Source organism: Myotis daubentonii, chromosome 9 (assembly GCF_963259705.1).
Source record: "Myotis daubentonii chromosome 9, mMyoDau2.1, whole genome shotgun sequence".
Classification (NCBI taxonomy): Eukaryota; Metazoa; Chordata; class Mammalia; order Chiroptera; family Vespertilionidae; genus Myotis; species Myotis daubentonii.
This window is the reverse complement of record NC_081848.1, coordinates 30384033-30406383: the sequence shown is the minus strand read 5'-3', so window position 1 is coordinate 30406383 and position 22351 is coordinate 30384033. Positions and strand designations below refer to the sequence as shown.

General features: G+C 38.8%; 1 protein-coding gene across 2 annotated transcripts in view; it reads left to right on the top strand.

Annotated features, from left to right (window-relative positions):
* Positions 1-22351, top strand: part of TMEM135 (transmembrane protein 135) — a 236156-nt gene that overhangs the window by 205738 nt on the left and 8067 nt on the right. For both annotated transcript variants that reach the window (XM_059708198.1, XM_059708197.1), the window contains 6 exons: positions 3281-3322; positions 12111-12257; positions 14670-14739; positions 17747-17914; positions 20750-20813; positions 21784-21860. In XM_059708198.1, the coding sequence (XP_059564181.1) occupies positions 3281-3322; positions 12111-12257; positions 14670-14739; positions 17747-17914; positions 20750-20813; positions 21784-21860 (568 nt within the window). The remainder of the gene's footprint in view (positions 1-3280; positions 3323-12110; positions 12258-14669; positions 14740-17746; positions 17915-20749; positions 20814-21783; positions 21861-22351) is intronic.

Sequence of the window (22351 nt, the reverse complement as noted above, 5' to 3'; positions counted from 1 at the left end):
ACTCGGTCTTTGGATATTTTCTCTATTGACACTGATTGATTGTATTCAGTCCCATGGATTTAAGTATTACTTATATATGAATCAGACTTCATTCATTTTTTAATCCAAACTTGTATAGCCAGCTCCTTGCTTCCTTAACATTTCCATTTATAGCTAATATGCACCTCAAACTTAACATGTCTAAAACAAAACTTTGATTTTCTCTTGAAACCTATTTCTCCCATAGCCTTTCTCACTTCAGTACATGGTCATTTTTATCTTTCCTTTTGCTCAAATTGGAAGTATTTCAATAATTTATAAATTCCCTCTTTAGTTCATAATCCACATTGAAACCATCAAGAAATTTCACCAATTTTGCTTTTTATATACGTCCAGAGTCTTACCACTTCTCTCCACCTCTACCACTGTGATCTAGACAAGCCACACCTTTTTCCTGGGAATTAGCCTCCTTGCTTCTAACAGTGCTCTCCTGTCTCCTATTTCCCAACCAGCAGCCAAATGATTGTCTTCAAATTTAAAACACATCTTGTCACTCCTCTGCTGAGAAGCTTTCAAGGTTCTGAACGTGCCTAGAGGGCCTTATAAGATTTGTAGACCACTCTCTCCCTCCACAGCTATTACTGTGACCTCATTTCCCACCACTGTTTCCCTCTCCTCCTCTGCTCCAGCTGCAGTAGCCTTGTTCTCCTTACCTGCTATGAAGACTCCTCATCAAGGGCTATGTACTTGCTCTTCCTTCAAACTGAAATGCTCTTCCCTCAATTCAGTAAGGTTTCTGATCAAATTACCAAATTCCACCTTCTCGGAGAGGCCCTTTCTGACCACACTATGTACAAAGATAAGGCCTGACTCCATCATTGTTTCTCCCCTTATTCTGCTTTTCTTTCTGCCATAGCAATGATCATCACATGACATATTTACTTTTTCAATGATATCTCTCCCCAACCTAGAATGTCAGCCTTTTGAAAGGAGGGATTCTATTGTTCACTGTTACATCCTTAGAACCGAAACCAGTGCTTACACATAGTAGGTACTCAGTCAATATTTGTTGAATAAATATCAGTGTGCCTCCATACAGGAATGGACATTGCGATTTAATTTACATTATAATAACCAAACCCATGGAACAGTGAGGAACCTTCTAATGAGGTCTGCTTTGTAGAAATCTTTATGTTGATATACTTTTTACATTTAACACAGAGTATAATAGTGTTTCACAGTTAGGTTAAGGCTCAAACAATACTTGGTGTCAAAATGCAGGGCAGTATTACTATTTTAAAGATTCTTTTTATGGGAATAATTGCTTTTTTGTTCTTTTGACATCGGCATCTGACCCTCAATTACATTAACAGACCTTACACCCATGAATGGAAAAAAGAATAGCCCCTTTGGAATCCAGGCTAAGACTTTATCAATATGAAGTGCTTCCCACAGGGTTCAGCTGAAAGAACCCAACTTCCATCATAATGAAATTGCAAATTCATTTGTATATGCCCTTTTATATTTGAAAGCTACTTTTTGATGTTTGGTCTGCAATTAGATTTATTGTTGAAGGTCACCATATGCCATCCTGACTAGACCAAGTTGTCAGAATCCTTTATCTATTCAGCACTGCACAAAGACAAATGGCTATCTTTTAACAATAACACACTAAAGCTGCAATTTGTTCCCAGTTGTATATAATCTTTTCATCAATCTGCTGCTTTCTCTTTTCCAGTCAGTAGACCCCCTCAGCACTACACCTATCTAGAAATTGCTCAATTATGGGTTTTAAATTACTGAGAAACACTTTCTTCAGATGGAAAAAGATAAGTTTAAGATTTATTTTTTTAAGTTTAAGATTTTTAATGCTATAGTTTTCCCATGCACTATTTTTAGCTTAACATATAAATTCTTTTGCCTTTACCTCCATTCTGTAGGTAATTATGCAGTGTGTTAGCTAAATTCTGTGGTTACATTTCTCACTGTTAACATGACCACAGAGTAAATTATGTTGCTTAATTGAAATGAATTCTTAGTGTTTTAAAACATCTCTGTGCACATGGGTGCAATTCTTTTCTGAGATTTTATATGCTCTCCAATAAACTGTACTTATCTAAAATTGTAAGATAGATTTCTTATGTTTTTGTACATTTTCTTTGTGACTTGCTATATAAAAGGTATACAGAGAGAATTGCCCAATTAGACTTGAGGTTGTATTTTTTGTCCAAGAATAGCTAGGGTCATATTAATATACATTACAACATTATTATATCACCAACCTTTATAGTTTCTCCAAGGGATTTTGATACTAGATACCCAAAGATTCTTTAGTAACTTGATCATAACTATAAAGCAAAATAATGTCCTCATTTTTAAATTTTGTTACAATAGTTTTTGCAGATCTGACCGTCTTTTTTTCTTTTCTTAATTGTCATGTGATTTGAGTCTCTCTTAATTAAAAGGAATACACGTTTTCAGGAGGAGGTATGACTTTTAAGTTAGATGAACATTTTTCCCCCCAGAATTCTATTTATTTTGTAACATATGGGAAGTTGCTACATTTTGGGGGCCCTCTGCACAGCTACGGAAAAGAGAAACAACTATTCATACAGTTGTGATATAATGAAATGAAACAACACATATAAAGGCCCAAAACAATGCCCAGCAATAGGAAGTACTCATGAAATATTATTTGGAATCCTCGCTCTGTGCTCTCCCCACACACCTACCCTGTTCCCCATGCTCTCTGATATGAGTGGTCTTACTCAGAAGTTAAAACTATTGAACTAAACTTGAAGCTGTGTGTGTGTGTGTGTGTGTGTGTGTGCGCCGCGCGTGCCTGCCAACTCTGCATTGCTCTGCATTCATTGCATTAATAAGTAGGGAGAAGTCAGGACCTTGAACTGACCTTTGCATAATACCCAGCAGGTGTATGTGTCCTTTTACTTCAAAACAAATTGCTCCCCTATGGATTGAGTAGAATGAAGAATGTTCCGCTCCCAACCTTCATTTCAAGTCCACATGGTGCCCTGGGAAGATTTGCTTAAATCTATCTTCAACTTGAAAATCTCAGAGTTGATCCTTAAGTTATGGCAATATGATGTAGGAAAACATCATTTTATGTAAGATAGTTTCACTATAGTTTGTTTTGACCACTTGTACTGCTCTGGTTATCAGCCTAAAAGTTTCACCTTTAAAAAAATAATCATTTTTCAGAAAAATTTTAATAGCTAATTAATATGCTACTTTATGTCTCAAAACATGTATTTTTAATCATTGCACATTTTTGTTGTTGTAGGTGCAAAGATGGTTTGAAAGGATTCACGTTCTCTGCACTTAGGTAAGGAGCATATTTTACTTACTTTAAGAAGTAAATAAAAAGTAATGTTATACATAATTATAATATTTATTGACTCAATTTTTAAGTTTGTAAGTAATTTTAGAAGTCACAAAAGTGACTGTGAGTATTTCATTGAAAGCATAGTTTATTAGATTTTCACCTAAATGATCAGTCAGTCAGCATCTACTTTGGGGCCTATTGTGTTCCTTATACCATGGGGCATTAGAAAATAATTACCAGAACTCTCTCCTCAGGTGGCTTAGAAAGACAAAGTTTCGCATGAACAATTATTGGAATATTAAGTACTTAATAGTGTGGTACCAAATTATGGGCTTTTTTAGGGCAAGATTCATGCTTTGTCAAATATCTTATAGCCCAGTGCTTGCCATGGTAATTGACACATGGTGAACACTCAATGTGGAAATGTTAGTTAAAATTAGCATTGTATTTTGTAGTTTCCCAAGCACTTTCACATAAGATTAGAAAACTGAATTTTCACAACAATTCTATGAGATGGTATTTTTATGCCCATGCGACATGATAAAAAATCAGAGGTTTAGAATGTTTGACTGATTTAATTTAACATCACACAGTCATTATATATACTTATTCCAAACCCAGTGCTCTTCCAGTTTATGTCATAAATGTTGCCTATTTTCTTCCTCAAAGTACATACAGCAAATGCTTAGTGAAGGTTAGTAGTGTGGTATTTACTGCAAATATGGGAGGGAAGCATTAGGGTGGTCTTCCATCCTAGAAGCTTTTCTATGATTGTCTCATCACATTATTTTGAGGGTCAAATGAGTTAATATAGGAAATGTATTTAGAACTATATGCATGGCACATAGTGCTCAAAACATTGGTTATTATTATTTAAATTTTATTTATCAGTTACAGTTGGCATGCTATATTAGTTTCAGGTTTATAACATAGTGATTAGACATTTATGTAACTTATGGTGTCATCATCTGGATAAGTCTAGTATCCATCTGACATCATACATAGTTATTAAAATACTAGAGGCCCGGTGCACAAAATTCGTGCACTTGTTGGGGGTGGGGGGTTGTCCCCCAGCCTGGCCTGTGTCCTGTCACGGTGCGGGAGACCCACGATCAATTACCCCCAAAAAGTAGGCCCCTCCCACTCATCCAGGGCTCCTCAATGGATTGCCCCAAAGAGTTAGGCTGGACCCCCAGGACCCCCAGGCAGGCTTCACCGCTCAGAGCCGGGAGGAGGTAGTACTCCCAGGCAGGCCTTGCTGCATGGAGGCGGGACCCCCAGGCAGTCCTCGCTGGACCCCCAGGCAGGCCTTGCCTTGCAGATGCAGGACTCCCAGGCAGGCCTCGCCATGTGGAGCTGGGGGGGGGGGGTTGCGGGACCCCCAGGCAGGCCTCGCCACGCAGAGCCAGGAGAAGGCGGAACTCCCAGGCAGGCTCCATGCCTTGCACATAGCATCAAACCCAGCCCCGCCCACCTGCACACGCCCACTGTGCACACAGCCATTTTGTGATGGCATGAGGGCATCACGACATGACAATTACTTAGGCTTTTATTAGTAAGATTATTGACTATATTCCTATGCTATATTCACCTCCTGGTTACTGTTTGTATAACTGGCAACTTGTACATGTTAATCCCTTCACCCAATCCTTAATTCCTCTTCCATCTGGCAACCATCAGTTTTTTCTCAGAATCTGTTTGTTTGTTATGTTTGTTCATTTTTTTTTATTTGTTTTACATGTGAGTGAAATCATATGGTATTTGTCTTTCTCTAACTTATTTTACTTAGCATAATACTCTGTAATTCCATCTATGTTGTTCCAAGTGGCAAGATTTCATTCTTTTTTATTATGGCTGATACACACACACACACACACACACACACACACACATATACAAACACATACATATTTTGATGGAGCAATATTTTGATATATGTATATATATGTATATGTGTGTGTATATATATATCTACACTAATAAAAGACAAAGATACTAATTGACTGTACCTTCGCTACACCCCAAGCCATGCCCACCAGCCAATCAGAGCAACTATATGCAAATTAACCCAACCAAGATGACAGCCGGCAGCCACGTAGCTGGAGCAAGCAGGAGGCTTGGTTGCCTGGGCGATGGAGGAAGCCAGGTTTCCTGCATGCCCTGAGCCAGCTGTGGCCTCCGCTCATGGCAACAAAGTTTCAATTATAGAAGATAAATAAAACCCAGATACCTGCTTCCAGCCAGGCTCCACTGGGAGCTTGGGTGGCTGGGGGCTGTGGCCAGCATGCAAACAGCCATCAGCCCCTCACCCAGTCTGGCCAGGCACCCCAGCAGGGCCCCCCACCCTGAAGGGGCTGTGGCCAGCCTGAAAATAGCCCTCAGCCCCTCACCCAGGATGTCCAAGTACCCAGTGGGGACCCCCACACTGACGGGGCTGTGGCCAGCCTGCAAACAGCCCTCAGCCCCTCACCCAGGCTGGCCAGGCACCCCAGGGGGGACTCCTACCCTGAAGGGGCTGTAGCCAGCCTGCAAACAGCCATCAGCACCTCAACCAAGCTGGCCACAACCTCATGGGGTGAGGGTTCCCACTGGGGGGCTTGGCCAGCCTGAAAACAGCCATCAACCCCTCACCTAGGCTGGCCAGGCACCCCAGGGGGGACCCTTATCCTGAAGGGGCTGTAGCCAGCCTGCAAACAGCCATCAACCCCTCACCCAGGCTGGCCAGGCACCCCAGAGGGGCCCCCAACCCTGAGGGGGGTGTGACTAGTCTGCAAACAGACCTCAGTCCCTCGCCCAGGCTGGCCAGGCACCCCAGCAGGACCCCCTCCCTGACCCGGGACACCCTTCAGGGCATACCAGCTGGCCCTTACCCATGCACCAGGCCTCTATCCTATATAATAAAAGGGTAATATGCAAATTGACTCTAACAGCAGAACGACTGGGAATGACTGGTCACTATGACACACACTGACTACCAGGGTGCAGACGCTCAATACAGGTCAGTGCACTCCCACAGGGGGAGCTCTGCTCAGCCACAAGCCAGGCTGATGGCTACCAGTACATCGGTGGTGGTGGGAGCCTCTCCCGCCTACTCAGCAGCACTAAGGATGTCCGACTGCAGCTTAGGCCTGCTCCCTGCTGGCAAGTGGACATCCCCCAAGGGCTCCCAGGCTGCCTAAGCCAGCAGGTGGTCATCCCCTGAGGGGTCCCAGACTGCGAGAGGGCACAGGCTGGGCTGAGGGACCCCCACCCACTGCACAAATTTTTGTACACTGGGCCTCTAGTGTGTGTGTGTGTGTGTGTGTGTGTGTGTGTGTGTATTATATCTTTATCTATTGATGAACATTTTGGCTATTGTAAATAATGCTACAGTGAACATAGGGGTGCATATATCTTTTTCAAGTAGTGTTTTGAATTCCTTTGGATAAAAACCCAGAAGTGGATTTTCTGAGTCATATGGTAGTTCTACTTTAATTTTTTGAGGAACCTCTGTACTGTTTTCCATAGTAGCTCCACCAATTTGAAATCCCACCAATAATGCATGAGGGTTCCCTTTCTCCACATCCTCGCCCACACCTGTTTATTTATTGATGGTAGCCATTCTAACAGACGTGAGGTGATATCTGATTGTGGTTTTAATCTGCATTTCTTATGATTAGTGACATTCACCATCTTTTTATATTTGTACTAGAGGCTCGGTGCACTAAATTCGTGCATGGTGGGGGGAGTTGGTGTCCCTCAGGCCAGCCTGCACCCACTTGAATCTGGGACTCCTTGGGGGATGTCCAACTCACAATCTGAGACTGCTGGCTCATAACTGCTTGCCTGCCTGCCTGCCTGATTGCCCCTAACCACTTCTGCCTGCCAACCTGATCATCCCCTAACCACTCCCCTGCCGGCCCGATTGCCCAACTGCCCTCCCCTGCCAGCCCGATTGCCCCAACTGCCCTCCCCTGCCAGCCATCTTGTGGTGGCCATCTTGTGACGACATCACACAAGGGTGTGCCGCCACCTAGGCTTTTATTATATAGGACTAGAGGCCTGGTGCACGAAACTTGTGCATGGGTTGGGGGATGTCCCTCAGACCGGCCTGCACCCTCTCCAGTCTGGGATGCCTCAGGGGATGTCTGACTGCCGGTTTAGGCCCAATCCCAGCAGTTGGACATCCCTCTCACAATCCGGGACCACTGGCTCCTAACCACTCGCCTGCCTGCCTGCCTGCCTTATTGCCCCTAACCACCTCTACCTGCTGGCCTGATCACCCCCTAACTACTCTCCCCTGCCAGCCTGATCATCCCCAACTTCCCTCCCTGCCAACCTGATCGCCCCCTAACTGCTTGTTCCCCCGCGCTGGCCTGATCTCGCCCCTAACTGCTTGCTCCCCCATGGGCCTGATCACACCCCTAACTGCTTCTGCCTTGGCCCCCGCTACTGTGGCTTTGTCTGGAAGGAAGGCAAGACGACCGGAAGATGTCGACCCAGTCTAATTAGCATATTACTATTTTATTAGTATAGATTGGCCATCTATATGTCCTCTTTGGAGAAATGTCTATTCAGATCCTCTGCCCATTTTTAAAACAGACTGTTTTCTTTTTGGTGTTAAGTTGTATGAGTTCCATATATAGTTCGATTATTAACACACTAGAGGCCCGGTGCACAAAAATTTGTGCACTCGGGGGGGAGAGGAGGTCCCTCAGCCTGGCCTGTGCCCTCTTGCAGTCTGGGATCCCTTGGGAGATAACGACCTGCTGGCTTAGGCCTGCTCCCGGGTGGCAGAGGGCAGGCCCAATCCCTAGGTGCAGCCCCTGGTCGGGCTCAGAGCAGGGCCGATTGGGGAGTTGGGGCGCCGTCTGCTGTCATGCACAGAGCAGGGCCCATCAGGGGGTTGGGGCGCCACACCCTGTCACGCTGATCTGGTGCTGGGAGGCCTTGAGGCTCCGCTGATCCCGGGGCTAGGACGCCTCTCAGTTCTGCTGATCCCGGGCGGGAGGCCTCAGCTCCGCTGATCCCGGGGCCGGGAGGCCTCGCGGTTCTGCTGATCCCTGGCCGGGAGGCCTCTCAGCTCCACTGATCCTGGGGCCAGGACGCCTCTCGGTTCCGCTCATCCCGGGGTCCTGAGGCCTCTCGGCTCCGCTGATCCTGGGGCCCTGAGGCCTCTCTGCCCTGCCGCTTCAGGGCTGTTTGGCTTCGCTCCGCTTGGAGCCTGAGTATGCAAATTAACCGCCATCTTTTAGCTTCTATAATTAAAACATTGTATCTTTTGGAGTTGTTGCTTCAGGACTCAGAGCCCCCGCAGCTGCAGATGGGGAACCTTGGCTTCCTGCATCGCTGGGGCAACCAAGCCTCCTGTTCTCAGCTGCCTGGCTGCTGGCCGCCATCTTGGCTGACAGTTAATTTGCATATCTCGCTGATTAGCCAATGAAAAGGGTAGCGGTCGTATGCCAATTACCATGTTTCTCTTTTATTAGTGTAGATTGTTGGATGTATCATTGGCGAATATCTTCTCCCATTCAGTAGGTTATCATTTCATTTTGTTGGTGGTTTCCTTCCCTGTACAAAAACTCTTTAGTTTGATATAGATCCATTTGCTTATTTATTTTTCTTTTGTTTCCCTTGCCTGAGGAGATATATCCAAAATAATTTAACTAAGAGTGATGTCAAAGAGTTTACTGCCTATGTGTTCTTCTAGGAGTTTGGGTCTTCAGTTTAAGTATTTAATCTATTTGGAGATTATTCTTGTATATGGTATAAGAAAGTGATCCAGTTTCATTTTTTTGCATGTTTCTGTCCAGTTTTCCCAACACCATTTATTGAAGATACTGTCTCTATTGTATATTCTTGCCTTCTTTGTCATAGACTAATTCCGTATAGACATGAGTTTATTTTGTGTTCTTTATTCTGTTCCATTGATCTATGTGTCTCTGTTTATGCCAGTCATGCTGTTTTGATTACTGTAGCCTTGTAATATAGTTTGATATCAGGTTACATACCTTCAAATGTGTTCTTTCTCAAGATTGTTTTAGATATTAGCCATACTGTGTCCTTTGATTGAAGCAGTTAGTCCACTTACATTTAAAGTAATTATTGATAGGTATTATTTTATGACTATTTTTGTATTTCTTCTCTGTTTCTTTCTTATTTATTTTGCTCTCTTTTCTTGTATGCTTTTGACTTTGTGTAGTGTCATATTTGGATTCCTTTTTATTTCTTGTAGGTTTTTGGTTTGTGGTTACCATGTGCTTCATATATACCAAGCTATGTTTATAGCTGTCTACTTTAAGTACCTAAGTTCAAACACATTCTAAAATAACTACAATTTTTACTCATCCCCTCCATGTTTATGTTTTTGTCATTGTTTTTACTTTTTATATATGTATTTGTGTGTATTCCTTAATTTATTGTTGTAATTACTCATCATCTTTCTACTTTTGTCTTTTAACCTTTGTATTGGCTTTATAGTTGGTTGATCCCCTGCTTTTACTGTTTACCTTTGTGAGAATTTTTTTTCTTATTCATAGTTTTGATCTTTTCTACTTAAAAGAGTACCTTTAACATTTTCTTTACTACTGGGTTAGTGGGATGAATTCCCTTAGCTTTTTCTTGTCTGGGAAGCTCTTTATCTCTCCTTCTATTCTAAATGATAGACTTGCTAAGTATAATATAATCTTGGATGTAGGTCTTTGCTTTTCATCACTTTGTATATTTGTGCCAGTGTCTTCTGGCCTGCAGAGTTTCTGTTGAGAAATCAGTTCACAGTCCTATGGGAGCTGCCTTATACATAATTAACTGCTTTTCTGTCACTACTTTTATGATTCTCTACTTATCTTTCACCTTCAGCATTTTAACTATGATGTGTCTTAGTGTGGGACTCTTCAGGTTCACCAAGTTTGTGACTCTGTGCTTTCTGGACTTGTATGTCTATTTCCATCACCAGGTTAGGGAAGTTTTCAGTCATTATTTCTTCAAAAAAACTTTTCATCCTTTGCTCTTTTCTCCTTCTGATATCCCTATGATGCAAATGTTGGTATGCTTGATGTTGTACCAACGGTCCCTTAAACTATTCTATTTTTTTTTCTTTGCTGTTCCGATAGGGTGTTTTCTGCTACCTTGTCTTCCAGATTGCTCATTTGATAAACTACTTCATCTAATCTGCTCTTGATTCCCTCTAATATATTCTTCATTTTGAACTGATTTTTTTTTTAATGTTTCCTGTCTCTTTGTTGACATTCTCAATGAGTTCATCTACTGTTTCCCTAAGTTCCTTGAGCATCCTTATAACCAACGTTTTGCATCTGGTAGATTGCTTGTCTCCATTTTGTTCAGTTCTTTTTCTGAAGTTTTTCTCCTGTTCTGTGTTTTCATTTGGGACATGTTTCTTTGTCTCTACATTTTGGCTGACTCCCCATGTTTGTTTCTGCGTATTAGGTAGCTCTGGTATGTCTCCAACTCTTGGCAGAGTGGCCTTATGTAGTAGGTATTCTGTGAGACTCAGCGTGTAGTGTCCCTGTTCATCTCAGGCAGGTGGTTCAGGTGGTCTCAGGTGTTGTGTGTGCCCTTCTGTTGTAGGTGAGCCTTGATTGCTATTGGGACATCAGTGCGTGGGATTGTCTCTCAGGCTGACTGGCTGTAACTACGTCAGACCACCCCACAGTGCAGCAGTTGCTTTAGTGGGGCTCTGGTGCCAGCCAAGTCTGCCTTTTGGGTGTGTTGTTTGTGGACCTGGTTGGGTGCTGCTGTGGTGTAATTTGAAGCAGGCCCCTGGGTTTGTTGATCCTGGAGGCTCTTAGGAGAGGCTGTGGTATAGGCCAAGGTCAGCTACTCCTGGTTTGGGCTGACTAGTGGGAGCTACAAAGTGATCTGTGGTTTGTTGCTGCTTTTGCTAAACTTGGAGGTGTTTGGGAGAGGTTATGCTGTGAACCAAGACTGGTTGCCATTCTGGGCCTGGGACCCTTTAGTGGGCCCCAGAATGTAAGTTGAGGCCAGCTACCTTGTGCTGGGTTTTTGGCCACTTACTTGAGTTATATTCAGGCCAGCACTGGACACAGCTTATGTCAGGCTTGAGGCCACCTGATGGAAATTGCAATGTATATTGAGACCAGTTACCCCTTATACTGGGCTTGGGGCTGCTTCGTAAGAGGTGCAGGGCACACCAAGCCCAGCTGCTGCTTGTGTGGGGTTTGTGGATCTTTGAGAGATCTTAGGAAAGTCCGCAGCGGAGGCTGCTCATGTAGAAAAGTCTCTGGAAGCAACTTGGGTCAGGTGTGTGTATATACTGTAGACGGCCTTCTACGGCACTGCAACTACTTAAAGTGACATTAGATTTAAACTTACACTAAAAAATGAGAAACACATTAAATTGTAACTAATAAGTTTTAGAGATAAAATGAATTTTTGTCATTAACTAGTTGATCCAAGTTAATAGTTCATCTGCTTCTTTGTTTGGAAAAACTTTGTGTGTAATAGCTGGTGTAATAGGTAGTGGTGACTTAATTTAAAAGGGTGCTTTATAAAAAGCACTGTTATATTTTACTTGGTTAATTTAATTTTTAAAAAACCTGCATTGTCAAACAAGTGACTATTGACATTTTTTGAGTATTCAGATTTCAAAAGCCAATTTTTAAACTTTTAATACATTGTTTAGATTTGACATATATTGTGAAAACTATTTCAAATGATAAGGTATTTTCCATATTTTATTTATATATAAACAAAATCAGTTTATTTTCTCATTGATATTAAAAAAAAACAAAACAGTGAAAAATGCCTCACATTGTGCTTTTTTCTTTAGGTTCATTGTGGGGAAGGAAGAAATTCCCACACATTCTTATTCCCCAGAGACAGCATACGCAAAAGTGGAACAAAAGACAGAAAAACAGGAGGAAAAATCTAGAGGAATGAATATAATTGCTCTAGTCAGGAAGCTTGTGGATTCAATGTGAGTTCTTTATCTTGATATTTTAGCACACTTTGTCTTGTTTTATATATTATTTGTACTATGCGAAGCTATTTTTGTGTTTGTTTTTCAGATGATGGTAATTTTTTGTGCAGAATTTTATAAAAGGCACATGATGGCAAGTGAATGTTATTAATATTTCTGGCACGACTATAGATAACCATATACCTTTAAAAGAGGTTACATGAAATTGAAATACTTTTCTATTGCAAACAAGACAGAATTGCAGGAGTCTAGAGTAGGGAACTTTAGGAATAATTAACATGTGCTAATCAAATGTGCCAAGTGTGGAAAGGAGAAAGAAAAGTTCTGAGAGAGATTCAAGAAGATGCAGGAATAATAAGGAGCAAGCCTAAGTAAAGGATATTTTGCAAGAGTGGAAGTGTTTAAGGCTTTGGAAAGAAAATAAATCTTTAATTGTATTTTTTACAAAGAAGTCTATATTTCATACAAATAAGCCTGATTTGTATTTCAAGTGTAAGTATTTAAGAAAATAAATTTAATGGTTTAAAATTAAATCAGCTGATTAAAATAATATTGGTAGTGATGTTTTAGAGAATATGACATGAGTGGGCAATATAGAGAGTCAGGGGGTCAGTTAAGGGAATCTGAGGCCCGTTAAGGAATTGGAAGACCTACGTTTGGCTCTCATTTTGCTGACTGTATCCCAGAATCCTCCTGGGTTAACCAGGGTTTATAATCTCTATTGAGGAGTGTTGTGTGCATTAAATGAAATAACATGACTTGCCTCACATTCATGAGCACAAAGTAGGTGCTCAAAATGTTTACTGAATTTAAAGACTTTCTCTTCATTTTGGCATATACCACATACAGAAGCTAAGAGAACAAAAAGGAATAGTAGAAGGCAGGAATAATTATGGTAGTGATCTTATTAAGATCAAGAATTTGCTTAATAGCAAGTTCAAAATAGTTAAGAGTTACCTTAGTGGAGAGAAGGGGGTCGGGGTTCCTCTTAGATTTCAGCAGGAATCGTAGTGGAATGCAGAGAATGTATCCTGCGGGCGAGTGATGCCATGGGGTCAGAACTGATCAGGTCATGGCAGGACTTGTCTAGTAGCCTCAGGGAGTGCACTGATATGAGAGCAGATGCAGATACTACAGAAGCAGAGCAGAAAATGCAGGGCCTGGGCAGTCCAGAACTTAGGACCATTGTAATGAAAGCATAAGGAAAGAGTAAATGACAGTGCAGTTGGTATCAGAATTTAACTGCACTAGCAAAGAGAGTTTAATAACTTCTGTTGTAGTTCTGGTAGCAATGGCTGAGAAATGTCTTTGAGAGGACACTTAGCTGTGTGAAGAGTGATGGTTTACATAAGGCACCTCTTCTCTGATTCACGTCTTCTCAGGCCCCCAGCTTTAATCACTCAGCAACTTCACGTGACCAGATATGTTCTGTCATCCTAATGATATAAGGGCTGTGGTCCATGTGAACTATTGCTGTCACCCTTGAGTAGAAAAGGCTGCCTGTAGACTCCAGCCACAGAGCAGAATTGGATTTCAGAAAAAGTCTTGCTAATCAATTTGCACATGGAACTACAGATGTGTGGAGCCGGAATATCACTCTACAAATAATTGTTATAAACAGGAGTGAGTGGGTTTCAACCAAGAAGCTAATTTATTACCCACCATCGAAGAGTTATAAAAACTACTCTTCAAAGAGAAAGGGGGATAGCTAAACCCTCGTTAGATGTCCTGCTTACTTTTTTATGCCCAGAGTACATAAATGGTGCTGGAGTCAGCACACCGAAAATCACAATGAGTGTGTCTTGAACAGTAGTCCTCCCAGCAGAAATGTTTATTAAGTACTCGAGGACTAAGTGCTTTATGGTTAAATCACAAATAACCTACTTTCAAATTCCCCCACGATCTATATCTATATTTATTTTAAAAACTGAATTTTGAATTCCAATACTGTATCATGTTTCTTTTCCAGATGTTTTCTCTCAAATATAATTAAGTATAAATTCCTGTAACTTGAACACATTCTCATTACAATTTTTGCTCAAGTGCTGACTTCATGGATGATTTATGGCCATTATATTCTACAACAAGTGATTTAAAGCTTCCAAAAGCTCTGGCAGAGTAAAGAGATATATATGCATATTTTTAATATTTAGTCACAGATATTTACCACTGTGGTTTTTCTTTTCCACATTAAAGTGTTTTGACTACAGTCACGTATTTTATACAATGTGTCAAATGGTGAGCAGCAAAGGAAAAGAATCTGTTATCTTTGCTTCTGTATGTCCTAAGAAACCAAAAGATGCACACATTTAGAAACAAGTAGGTAATGATTTCTGCTTTTTTGGTTAGAGAGGTTTATGCAGATCTACACACATTTTAATTATAATTAGTGTTTTGCTTTAATTTCAGATGTAAGCATGGACCAAGGCATAGATGTTGCAAACACTATGAAGATAATTGCATCTCTTATTGCATTAAAGTAAGTACACAAAAGAATCTTCTTTATTAAATAAACCAATTTCTATACTTCTAAATTAAATATAGAAATAACTTATTTATTAAAATATAATTTCAAAGTAAATTGAAAAGTTGACAATAATTCCTATCATTCTTTGCATTTGACTTGAAAAATAAGAATTTTGTGATATATAATAACAATTTAGTTTAATATTCACTTGCCAGATCTTTAAATAATTTCAAAATTTGCTTATTTAAAAATTAGTTTTAAAACTTATAAAGTAGAAGACAGGGTGAAACAACACAACAAAAAAGACAAGGCCCCTGGACTGTGTTGTGTGCTGGCAGATCAGCAGTCACCCACGCACACGCATAGTCTGGTACAGTAGCGTTTGATTTTGGACTTGTAAAGCTGCTACATTTTTTTAGACATGGAGTAACTAGAGCATGTCCACAGTTGCTCTGCATTAAGCAAGTTAGCTGTGCCCACTGGCATAAATTCCTTGCTCCCTAATATGTTAGTGTACCAGTGTGACTCTCCCTACCCACCCCCATCACCACCCGCTCTGGGAAGGAAGTTATTTTCCTTACACTTAGTCTGGCACAGATGGCACCACCTGCTGCTACAAGTTCTCCAGTTTTGGATGGTACTCTAACAATTCTGATGCTTTAAAAAGTTTATGATCTTTCTCACAACATCTGATCCGCACTCAGTTGCTGATAAGGGTAGAGTTGTTCAGCATCCCCAACGACAGCCTCCTTACGGTCACTCGAGAAGGGAGGGACTGTGTCACATTAGTGTTTTTGAATGCGTGCCTGTGGCCCAGTGCTGATAGCGGTGTTAGCCCAAGCCAATACCTTACCCTTGGAGTTCCCAAAGACATGACCAGGTGTAAGAGCGGTGGAGTATTTTTTCAGTTGCGCAATGGTTTTTGGCACACTCCTTCCAAATCTGATTTCCTGCTGCACTTTTAAAATGGCAAAAAAGAACAAAAAACATCATTGCTGGCAGCCTCAGAGTCTGCCCCTCTGCCATTCCCAGAGTTATTCTTCCCTCCAACTGGACATCACTCTTTTTCAAGGGGAGACCTCAGGAGGGAAACCAAGAGAAGCATCTGATTAAATCAGAAGTACTTGAGAAAGTTTGGGAAGAGGAAGGTAATATTAAAATTATGAGAAAATTAATGAGGATTGCTAAGCAATGGAAAAAAATGTAGTCTTTCTTTCTAATGCGTACCACTCCTATAAACTTGGTAATTTATGTATAAATTGGAGTATTTTGTCTATGAATATAAAATTTTGAGACCTGTGGGCAAGGAATTTACTACACAAATGTGGTAAAATATTTTGACAGTGCACCTCATGATCCCAAGGACTCTGTTACACCACATTAAATCATATCCCTGGGTAAATAATCAAATGATTACATTCCTCTCAGCTCACTATACTCCATTCACAGTAACTTTTGACTGCTTTCTCATACCCAATCTCATTTTTGGCTTTGTGCTTTCTGTCTAAGCTACCTGAAATGTTTTTCTCATATTAGCTCCTCCTCTTTTGTGTCTACTTAAATGTCACATACTCGGTAGCCTTCCCTTACCAGTCAATCCTAGTGCCCTACTTCCCAGAACACTTTCTGCAATCTGTAATTATTGTTGTTTTATAAGCTTCCGTACTTATTTTCTCTTCCTCTAATGAGCATGAAAGCCTCAATGAAGGCAAGAACTTTGTATCTTCTTCGCTTTCCCCCCAGCATCTAGTGTAATGCTTGGCACATAAGAGGCATCCGTGACTATCTTTTGAATACATAGAAGGGTGAGTGGATGGAGGGATGAATGGCCTCTTGAAAACCGGGTGAAAAGACAACATGAGTGTGATCCTTGAATCTTTAGATTAATATTATAAGGTTATCAAAGATAGACGTGTGAACATTTCATGCTTCAAACTCATACGAGGCAGTTTCAGTTAAGCAAATGCTTAATAATTTATACTAATTGATTGGACAGTTTAATTTCCATTTCTTAACCAGGTATTAAATAGTTTCAGGTAAATTAACGAATGTTTCTTCATAGTAAATTTTTTTTTTTCTAAAAAAGAAGGCTGTTATCTGGAAGATACAGACCTGACCTCTGGCACTTAGCAGCCAAGCACTGCTAAGAATGTAGACATTTCCCCATTTCACTGGGGCGAGAGGGGAATGGGAGACTAGTATTAAAATGTATTGGTTGAATCATATATAAAATACTACTCTTTTTGATAACTTTTGTTTTGTGCTAATTGGCATTTTTTAGCCTATCAGTGTTAAATGACATCTAAACTTCATTTTCCTAAACACTGAAATAAAATTGACCAACACTGGGCCTCTCTCTGTTCCCTTTTGCACTACAGAAATAGTTGCAGATAATATGAAGGAATGTTGAAAGCAAATATGGATTTGTAGCAGATTTGCTTTTTCAAGTTGTGTTGAGTATACCTCAAAGCTACCATTCTCTAGAGATGTTTGAGCAGAAATATAAACCTAGATATAATTACTTATTTTTCTATGAAAGTCTTTTAACCTGATCATTTAAAAAGTTGATACCAAAGGTCTAGATAAATAATAAAATTCTCTTTCTATCAAAAAGAATCCCTGCTCATACTGATGCGTAAGGAGTTGTCAAAAGGATTTGGTTTTGTTAACTTCTTTTTATTTCAATGCTTTTGTTTCTAAAATTTTGACGTGGTTTAGGAATTATGAATCCTGATTATTATAAACAAAATGTCAGTTTTGGTGCATAGACAAGCTTGGCCAGGTGCTTGTGAAACATTTTTCTTTGTAAATCAAAGAAAGTCTACTTACTGCAGGTTTTGCCCTTATTTTGAAGGTAATTGTTTTAAAATTGAGGTTTTAACATTTAATTTTGAAAATGGCTGTTAAGTATAGTTGTGTTAATTTTTTGGAATCCTGTTTTATTCTGAGACAGTGAAATTCAAATCTATCAGACTTCAAACTTGCTGGTAAATCAGAATTTCCTCCCAATTTTCTCCAGGGTTTCATCAGGATGTTTAGCGTGGGATACTTGATCCAGTGCTGCCTCCGGATTCCCTCTGCGTTCAGGCATCTGTTTACAAAGCCCTCACGGCTGCTTTCTCTCTTCTACAATAAAGAGAATTTTCAGCTTGGAGCTTTTCTGGGCTCCTTTGTTAGTATTTACAAGGTAAGGCTTTCAGAAGAGAAAGGAAAAATGGGAAATAAATAACATGGCTATTGTTAGTATGTGTTCTGTGTACTTAACTCATCTATCATTTTTTAAAATGCTTCTTTGTGTAGTACTCACAGATGTATATAATATATTGGAAATTAAGATTGGAGAAATTGCTTATTTTAAAATGTTATTTAGTATGCTTGAAAGTACATACTTACTTGGCATTTATACATAATATTAAAGATTTTCAGACTCACATTCTTTTTTTCCAATAATGGAGACACTGAGAAAATACAAACTTTCTCACATTTCTAATATAAAAAAATGACATTAATATGCTTGGTTTATTTGTTTTAAATTATTTTTAATGCCTGGTTTTAATTTAAACATATTTCAGACACTCCTAACTGATGACAACACTTAATAGAATCAGTATGATTTTCTGTTGTAACATACATATAGGCAATAACTTATTTTTCTTTTCCACTCACTATTCCTACTACACTCTCTCACACCCCTTTTTTGCATGTTCCTATAAATGTACCCGTACATATATAAGCACATTCCTAAACACATATTAACGATACAGTACTCTACAACTTTAAATAATGGCCTTTTGTTTAATGAGAATTACTAATATGTAAATAATATTTCTGGCACATTATGAAGCAGCTAAAATTTAGATTCTAAATCGAAATATAGATTCTAAATAAATGTGATAACTAAGGTCGATCTGTATGCATACACCTGCAAACACATGTTAAACTCAAAATTATTTCTGGAAAGATGGAATTCTGGCATTATTTTGGGTAAGAAGGCTATGTACAAATTTACTTATAAAAGGTAGATATGCACATTCTTTTTCATTTCTAATTCTAGTGTTTGTATTTATTCTTAATATAAACGTTTAAGTGCTTACAGGTGGACTATCCAACACTTTTTGCTCACGTAGGTTATTCTCTACCATCTAGCATATCTCAGAGCATTTTTTTTCAATTTCTGTTACTATTTATTTGCTTAAGTAATACAAACTAATGATATTAAACTAAGGAAAATACAAGTGGGTCAGAAAACCTCTTAATAGAAAATATCCCTACAGTGTGTTCCAAAGCTGTATGTAATTTAAAAAATATATATTATCGGTGCCTTTAGAATCTTCATAAGAATGTAATCAGGAGAAAGACAAACCAGCTTATTTCTTCTGGGTCTTCTTGGTGAAGTGACCCTTTCTCCATTTTGTAATGTTCCTTTTTATCCCTAGTGATAATCCCTATTCTGAAGTCTACTTTGTCTGATAGTAATATAACTATTCCAACTTTCTTTTGATTATATTTGATATGTACTGTTTCTATCTTTTTATTTGATTTTTTCTGTCTTTAGTTTAAAGGTTGGTTTCTTTTAGACTGCAAATAGTTGGTTCTTTTTTATCCAATTTGATAATCTCTATCTTTTAACTGATGAGTTTAGACTGTTTATACCTAATGTATTTATTTGTTATGGTTGAATTTAAACTTATCTTCTTGCCAGTTGTTTTGAATTTGTTCCATATTTTATTTTGTTCATCTTTTTTCTTTTTCTGTCTTCTGAATTTTTAAAAATATTTTTTAATTTTTAAAATTTATTTTAATAGCTTTATGTATTCTATCTGTACTATAGGCTTATTATTTATACCTCTTTTTAAAATTTAGTAATTGCCTTAACATTTATAATAAACATTTTCATATAATATTATATCACTTCATTATAATGTAGGAATCTTACAACACCATAATTCTAATTTTTCCTTTCCATTTTTTTTTGTGCTACACTTTTATCTTTTCATATGTTATAAACACCACAACACAATGTTACTATTTTTGTTTTGCATAAGGAGTCAGAAGACTTTTTCTGTAAAGGGCCAGATAGTAAATATTTTTTAAAAAATATATTTTTATTGATTTCAGAGAGGAAGGGAGAGGGACAGAGAGACAGAAACATCAATGATGAGAGAGAATCACCAATTGGCTTCCTCCTGCATGCCCCCAACTGGGGGCCAAACCCACAACCGGGCACGTGCCCCTGACCGGAACCGAACCTGGGACCCCTCAGTCAGCAGGCCGACGCTCCGTCCACTAAGCCAAACCAGCCAGGGCCAGATAGTAAATATTTTAAACTTTGTGGACTACGTGTATGCTCTCTGTCATGACTACTCAACTGCCTGTTGTATGGAAGCAGCCAAAGACAATACATAAATGAATGAGCATGGCAGTATTCCAATAAAACTATTATCACATTGTAATTAGAATTTTATATAATTTTCACGTGTTGCAATATATTATTTTTGTATTTATTTTTATCCATTTAGAAGTATAAAAGACAATCTTAGCTCACGGACCATATAAAAGCAAATGGCAGGGCAGATTTAGCTAGTGAGCCGTACATAGTTTTCTGACCTCTGCTTTAGACAGTTAATTCAGTTTTACAACAGTTGAACATTTGCCTTCATTTTACCATTTTAGGAGCTCTTTATTTCTGTTTGCAGATCTAATTTTTTTTATCTGGTATCAGATTCCTTCTGTGCACAGAACTACCTCGGTAACATTTCTGGTAGTGCAGATCTGCAGGTGATGATTTTTTCAGCTTCTGTCTGTCCGAGAAAGTCTTTTTTCACCTTCAGACTGAAAAATGTCACTTCTGGGTATAGAATTCTGGCTTGACAGATTTGTAGTTTATCCAGCTTTCTCTCCTTGTTAGAGTGGGATTGATACTTTTCCCCAGTATTCTGCATGTAGACCAAAGTAGAATCTACATGCATTTTTTTTCTAGAAATGAAACAACTGAAGTCACTGTATTTTCTTTTTGACACAGGGTACTAGTTGCTTCCTGCGCTGGGTCAGAAACCTGGATGATGAACTGCATGCTATTATAGCTGGTAAAGCAATGATTAAAAAAGAATCATTATTGTATCAATCAGTGGTAGAAATGAATCAGGACAAGTTTCCAAATTTATCTGATCTCTTTGTATCTTCTTTTCTCTGTAATAGAATCCCTGTTGAGGCATTAGTCTAAACATTTTGTATCTGTGAAGTTTAACTATCAAGGCACTCTTGCCATCTGGAGTTTTGAGTTGAAAATATATCTGCCCTCCTTCAGGCCAGAAATCCTAGGGAATGTGTCACCAAAGAACAGGAAGTCTTAAAAATATTATAGAAGTGACTATGGTACTATTTTAAATGAAATTAGATTTCTTAAAATATTCTGTTTTTACCAATGGTAAGTGACATATTTTAGTATTTTTTACTATTTTTTAGGCATGTAAATAATTTTATAAAAACTAAAGAAAATTTTCTACAAGTGTATTATATGTTCTATTTAAGTTGAGTAGACAATTTTTTCAAGCATTTATTGGTAATTTTCCTATTATTAGAATCTCAGGTCTCCTCCCACCTTGGTTTTCCATTTATAAAATGAAGACAGTAATATGGAAAGAAGTGTGATGATAGCACTAAAAATAATTTGAGCTGTTAGGAGAACAGATGAGTAATTATTTTCACTTACAATTAGAAATAATACCAATAGCCTTTAAAAATTATTTTTGAAAATTATTATGTTTGGTAAAATCACCACTGTTTTAAAGTTAAATTTAGAATGTGAAGTTTCTTGTAATATATGTATCAGAACTGTATGTCGCTAACTCTGAGGTCAATTTCTTAATTTAAAAATATATGATAATAAGAACTCACCCATTTTAATGTTATTAAGTATATTATTGCCTTTGATTTTGATGTAACAAGAGGCAGTGCTATAGATCAATTTTTTTCCTACTTAAGTGAATTTAAATTTCCAAATGACTTAATAACAGATACTTCAAGGTCTGATGAGTTTTGCCTTATTTGTTTCAGGGTTTTTGGCAGGAGTATCAATGATGTTTTATAAAAGCACAACAATTTCCATGTATTTAGCTTCGAAATTGGTGGAGGTAAGCAAACACTTTTATCCATGTATAGTACCAAATTATATATAGCTGTTAAGCTGCTTTAGCAACAAATATATATCCTAATTTTTTAAAGCAAATTCTATCCTATAAAAGTATTTACAAAGTCAATTGCTCTATTTACTCTTCTTTCTTTGTATTATTTTTAAATATACACAAATGGAGAAAGAATAATGTAATTAACCCTCATGCACCCATTACACAGCTTCAACGTTAAAGCATTTGGCCAATCTCATTTCATCTACCCACCCCAACCTCTCGGGTACTGATTTATCATTTTTATTTTCAATAATGTTTTATTGATTTTTTTTTCTTTTTTTTTAGAGAGAGAGAGAGGAAGAGAGGAAGGGAGAGAGAGAGAAAGAGTGAGAAACACAGATGTGAGACACATTGATCAGCTGCCTCCTGCACACCCCCTCCTGGGGATTGGGCCCACAACCCAGGCATGTGCCCCCAATGGGAATCAAACCGGTGAT